The sequence below is a fragment of the Eurypyga helias genome, unplaced genomic scaffold (genome assembly GCF_000690775.1).
Source record: "Eurypyga helias isolate BGI_N326 unplaced genomic scaffold, ASM69077v1 Scaffold43624, whole genome shotgun sequence".
Classification (NCBI taxonomy): Eukaryota; Metazoa; Chordata; class Aves; order Eurypygiformes; family Eurypygidae; genus Eurypyga; species Eurypyga helias.
This window is the reverse complement of record NW_010247713.1, coordinates 478-6,025: the sequence shown is the minus strand read 5'-3', so window position 1 is coordinate 6,025 and position 5,548 is coordinate 478. Positions and strand designations below refer to the sequence as shown.

General features: G+C 43.8%; 1 protein-coding gene across 1 annotated transcript; it reads left to right on the top strand.

Annotated features, from left to right (window-relative positions):
• Positions 1–1,142: 1,142 nt before the first annotated feature.
• Positions 1,143–5,217, top strand: LOC104509014 (translation initiation factor IF-2, mitochondrial-like; the record flags this gene model as incomplete). The annotated part of the gene is made up of 6 exons (XM_010150808.1): positions 1,143–1,367; positions 1,872–1,977; positions 3,237–3,408; positions 3,841–4,001; positions 4,391–4,567; positions 5,078–5,217. Coding segments are annotated over exons 1-6 (981 nt in total), but the record flags the coding sequence as incomplete, so codon positions are not given.
• Between the last annotated feature and the right edge of the window lie 331 nt (positions 5,218–5,548).

Genomic DNA, 5,548 nt, shown 5'->3' with positions numbered 1-5,548 from the left:
CCGGGGGCGTGGACGTAGCGTGTTAGGCCGCAGGGCTGCGTAGCCTGATGGCTTCTCTGCAGTAGCAGCCACGCGAGGTGCGTAAGAGCAGTGCTACCCAGAGGGGTGCGCCTGTCCCGGCCACTGACCCGCGGGCCCGAGAGCCGGGGGGGGCTCTTTGCCGTTGGCAGCTTCGGTGGGGTTCTCTGGGAGCTTGGCCGCTCTCGCCCTGACCTTGTGCTGGTTTGCAGCGTCTTGTGGCGGCGCCTGGGGCTTCCTCGGTTGTACCGATTCTGCCCCTTTAAAGCTCTCTTTAGGGGAGAGGAAAAAAAAAGGAGCTGTTTTTGGTTGGTTATTTTGTCTGCTCACTTCCTGCAGGGATCCGGATACGAGAGAGGTTTTAAAGGACCGCACTCATTCTGGGAGGAATTGTTAGCGTTTCACTCCTTGGGAACTGCATGGAAGATGGTACAAAGCCGCCTTTGAGAGGAGGCATAGAAGGTACAGAGAACGGCATCCCCGAGCAGGGCAAAATAGGCAGCTCTGAACAAGAAGAAAAGTTCAGACAGGGGGCTGTTGTACAGGATACATAGTGGAATGACTCAAACCAAAGTTAAGGTGGTTAAAACAAGGTGTGGGATGATCTGTCAGAAGCGTCTTGGGAAGCTGAATTGCTAAGCCAGGGCTTAGCCTCAAAGGACATCTCTGTCCATGTGACAACACTGGCATTACTACGACGCTACAGTCTTTTAGTGGTGGTATATGCTCATATAAGCAGCATTTTGGAAATGTGTTTGAGTGGCTTGGAGAGGTAGGTTGCAGTGGGATAACTCTTACCAGTGTAGTATGAGGAGTGCAAATGTCCCTTTTTATCTAGGTAGTGTCAGAGAGCCCGAAATGGGGGTTTTGCGAGTTCATATTATAAACCAGTGGGGATAGGTGAAAGACTTGTAAACTATGGGGATATTAGTAGATCTGTATGTATGCAGTGGGATAGTGGAAAAAGGTGAAGCCCACTAAATAGTTCAACTTGTTAAGCAATAAAAAGGGTGTTTTGAAACATAACATTTGTGCCTTGTGTTCCTGTCCATGTTATCACAGCAAAGGGTATCCGTCAGCTTTGAGACTGATTTCAATGTGTCCTTTGTACTTTCAGCAAGGAAATGAATCGAGGCTTGATGCGAAAGTTTGAAAACCTGGTCCGGTTACGCGGCGCTTGCAGACAGCTGCGTACTCTCTCCTACAGAAAAGTTTACAGAGCACAATGGAAGCCTGTGCAGTCATCCCCGCATCCCGTGCGGTCCGTCCTGCTGTATCCGTGGTTCTGGCAAAAGGACAGATTGGTCAGTGTTGCCTTAACGCAGCACAGACAGCTCGCTACAAAGGAGGTAATTGGCAAAATCTAAGGTCTCTGGACTTATGTGGAATTTCAAAGTACAAGAACTCAATTTGAGCATTTTAATTACAAAAAAAAAAGGACCTTTATTAATGTATATAGAGAATTTATTACAAACTTACAAGACAAAATGTACTTCATGTATGGCTGTATTGGATCCCTCTCAAATAATGACTTAAAGTGCTGATACCAGCAGCGTCCTGAATCTTGTAGAGGCAGGAGGAAATTATTACAAACAAAAGTGAAAATTGTTTTTGTTGATTTTGTTTTTTCCCCCCCTTGTTTGGAACAATTGAAAAAAGTTTGCATAGTATGCTATACATTTTAAAGATTCAGTGTGATAAGTCATTTGTTTATTGTACTTCATTAGTATTGTAGTAAAACAAGACGTGTTGACATCATATGGCTGGAGACCATTGCCTTTTTAATGTTGTTTTTATTATTTCTTAGTTTATGCCAGCTATGTGTTCCTATATACGTGTCTAATTCCATGTAGGAGACAAAAAAGAAGAAAAAGAAGATAGCACTGACACAAGGTGAAGTGGAGATAAGGCACAGGATGACTGTGGAGGAACTTGCACGGGCTATGGGTAAAGACATAGGTGAGAGCCTGCTCCGTTGTTCGGTTGGAACAGTTGAAATCCCTCGTGCTGCTTTCATGAGTGATAAAGGCAAAGATGTCTACGACAACGTCAGTTAGTGGTAGCTAATCCCTCCCTCAGCAAGGTAGATTGTACCCACACCAAAGAAAAAGTTGGTAGGCACAGTGGCAGACTAAAGAGGGGAGAAAGCTGGGCCGTCCAGATTTCCAGGCAGGATGCTTTAATGGGAGGAAGCCAGGACTCTCTTCCGTCTCCAGCAGAACCCAGATCTGTGTAGGCTGCTCTTTATCGCTGTGTCCCCCAGGTGCTAAATTACTCTGGAAGGAAAAGCATTGCACCTTGGTTTCTCAGAGCTGCACCCTCTGAGTAAAGAGTTCGTGGCTAAATTGAAAAGGTGCAGAAGAGCTTCAGCCCACGACCAAACCCTGGGAGCAGGAATCTTGGATTCAGGAGCAAGTTGTATTTCATTAAAACAGTCGTGTGATTAACTGGGAGAGGGCAGGACTTGTGGACAAACACTCCCCTCGGTGACTGCCCTTACAACTGCGTTACAGAAGCAGGCTTGTTCTTTTAACCCCGTGAACCATTCTTGGTTGAATCGTGGCTCAGCTTGGCCAGTTCTCAGTGATGTTTTGGGTGGGTTAATAGCATGTTTTGACTATTGACATTTGAAATAACTCCATACCTGTATAATACTGATTCTCCCAATCTCTTTTTATCCAGCTGGGTACTTTTGCTGGCACACTGCCCACTCGGCAGTGAAGAGAGAAGCAGGAAAGTCTGTCATGTCTCACTGCACATCTCCAAGAGCTAGATTAGTAATGGTACTTAGGTCAGCGTGTAACAGTTTTTGACCACTGCAGTATGTTCTGTATTTCTGCTACCAAAGAAAGTAGCATATGAACAGGTTTATTGCATTTCCTTCCTCCTTGAATCACTTCTTTGCTCTTTGGCTTAGATGAGCTTCAGTTGTTTTCTTCTTAGGGGTTAATGGAAAAATAAACTGAAAAATCTGAGTGAAAAATAAGATTGTAGCATCTAACAAGGCAGTTATTTTCAGTAAGTATTTTGGAGTCAAGATCTCTGCAACTATGTAGTGTAACAGGAACTTTGAGACACATCTAACTGAAGGAAAAATGTTTGGTGAATGAAACTTACTAGCACAATATAAACTACTAATGAAAAAGTCAAACTGTGTGAAGTGGGTGGAGTTTTTTTGTCCCACATATTTTTGTTAAATGCCTTTATCTTTTCTTCAGATCACATATATGAAGCGCTGCTGTACACAGATATTGACCTTGATTCTGTAGAACCAGATTCCATCTTACATGAAGACCTTATTAAGCTAGTTCTTAATAAATCAGGAATGAAGTATAAATCGGCGAAACTGAAAAAGGAAAAACAAAGAGAAAACACAGATGCTGTGAAAAGGTACGCCGTGAACTGCTCTTTTCGGCTCTTTCTATCCTCTTTGTGCAAGTGTTTTTCATATGCTGTATTTTCTTTGTTCTGACAGGAGTTGCTGATACCTGATACAGTCACAATCTGATAATAATTAAAAGGTCAAGTTTAATATTTTGATTTTTTTGACCATAAAACTGGTACTCGATTTGATTTGGTTTAGGTGAGCTTTTTCTGTGCCGTTTCCTGAAGGAAAGCTAATTCTTTTTGATTTACTGAATTGCACTAGCAGCAGTAATACTGTGCGGTGAAGCTAGGATTGGTGATCCCGGTGGGAGAAGCAGGCTTACCCCATCCATCACCGAGTTCTGGTGAAGAGCTCTCCGTTAGCCACAGTGGGCACGAATGTCGTGCCGGGAGCTTTTTCAGTATGTACAAACCACGTTTTTGTTTTAATTGTAGGCCTCCTGCAGACCCAGCAGTACTGACCCCGCGGCCCCCGGTTGTTACCATCATGGGCCACGTCGATCATGGGAAAACCACCTTACTTGACAGTCTACGAAAAACTCAGGTGGCATCAATGGAAGCAGGAGGCATTACGCAACACATCGGTGCTTTCCTTGGTATGATTCACGTGTGCGCACGTGTGTGTAGAGCTCTGAGTTGCATAACGGGCTGACTTGCTGCCAGTTCACTGGGAAAAAATAAACATTTCAGGAAAAAGGAAGTCATAGCTTGTGATAACCCTTGTAAGTATGTGGATGGGACTTTGAAATAGATTGTCGGTGCAGTTGGAATTGTATTTGGACTATTTTGATTTATGAAAGAACGCAGGACACTAGTACTTTCTGAGGAGTTAAAAGCACCTTTGACCTCCGTGCCAACAGTTACTTGTCTGCCTAAAATATGTCGTTTAAATAAGTTCTCAAAGGAGCAATGCTTCATTTACAGTAGGTCAGGTAAAGCTATGTGAAATGCTGATCTAGACCGTACCATCTGCATTTGTTCACAGTGCATTTGCCTTCGGGGGAAAAGATAACTTTTCTAGATACTCCTGGTCACGCGGCTTTTTCGGCCATGCGAGCAAGAGGTACCCAAGTTACTGACATCGTCATACTGGTTGTAGCGGCAGAAGATGGAGTGATGCAGCAAACTATAGAATCCATTCAACATGCTAAAAATGCAGGAGGTACAGTGCATTAACTTGTTATTACTACACTTTGAAGGGAGTGGCAAGCCCAGTTCACACAGTCACTACACAAGGTGTGCGTTACTACACAGCTCAGATCATGAGCACTTTGCAAACACTTACTCGCCTCCCGAAAGAAACTCCTTGAATTGGAATCCACAGAACTTGGCAAGTAACTGTCAGCATCCCATTCCCTCTCCCCGGGGAAGGTGTTTGAAAATATACTGAATGTTGCAGTAATACAGAAAACACTCATGTTTTTGTAGGACTTGTAGGTTGGTGAGGAAAGCACTTATAGGGGGTGTGTGGGGAGTTACTGCTGGGGGTATTTTCCCTTCCCTACTAGGATAACTTCTCCAGCTTACTTGTGGTGGCTGAGATCTCAGCGGCCACTCAGGGAATAGGCAGCAAGTGAGATGATTCGTTCTAAGAGGTCACAGCCTGTTGTTGCAATTGTGCTAGCAACAGCAAACTTTGGTTGGGTTGGTAATGAATTTGTTCTCTTTTTAGTTCCTATTATCCTTGCCATTAATAAATGTGACAAACCGGAAGCTGATCCTGAAAGAGTAAAGAAGGAGTTGCTGGCTCACGATGTGGTCTGTGAAGAGTTTGGAGGTGATGTTCAAGCCATAAGTATTTCTGCCCTCAAGGTAAAGTTTTTGGGGAAAAAATGGTGGTATTCATGGGTGTCTAATACGTGCGTACAGCTGCATTTTTATTTGGCAGTGTGAAAAGAAGTGTTTATCTTCCTGGTATTTGACACCTTACTGTGAGCTAAGTGCTGCTGGCTCTCAGCAGAATTGTGAAACATACTCCTGTCGTATTTTGAGGCTCATACCTTCAGTGAGCAATAACACTTCATTTTGCTCATTGTATGAATGAGTGCAAAGTCCAGGTGGTGATAATGCTATGCATGAAGAAATTCAAAGGAGAGTAAATAAATATTTTTGTTACACGTGCCTACTGGCAGGAGCAGTCTTT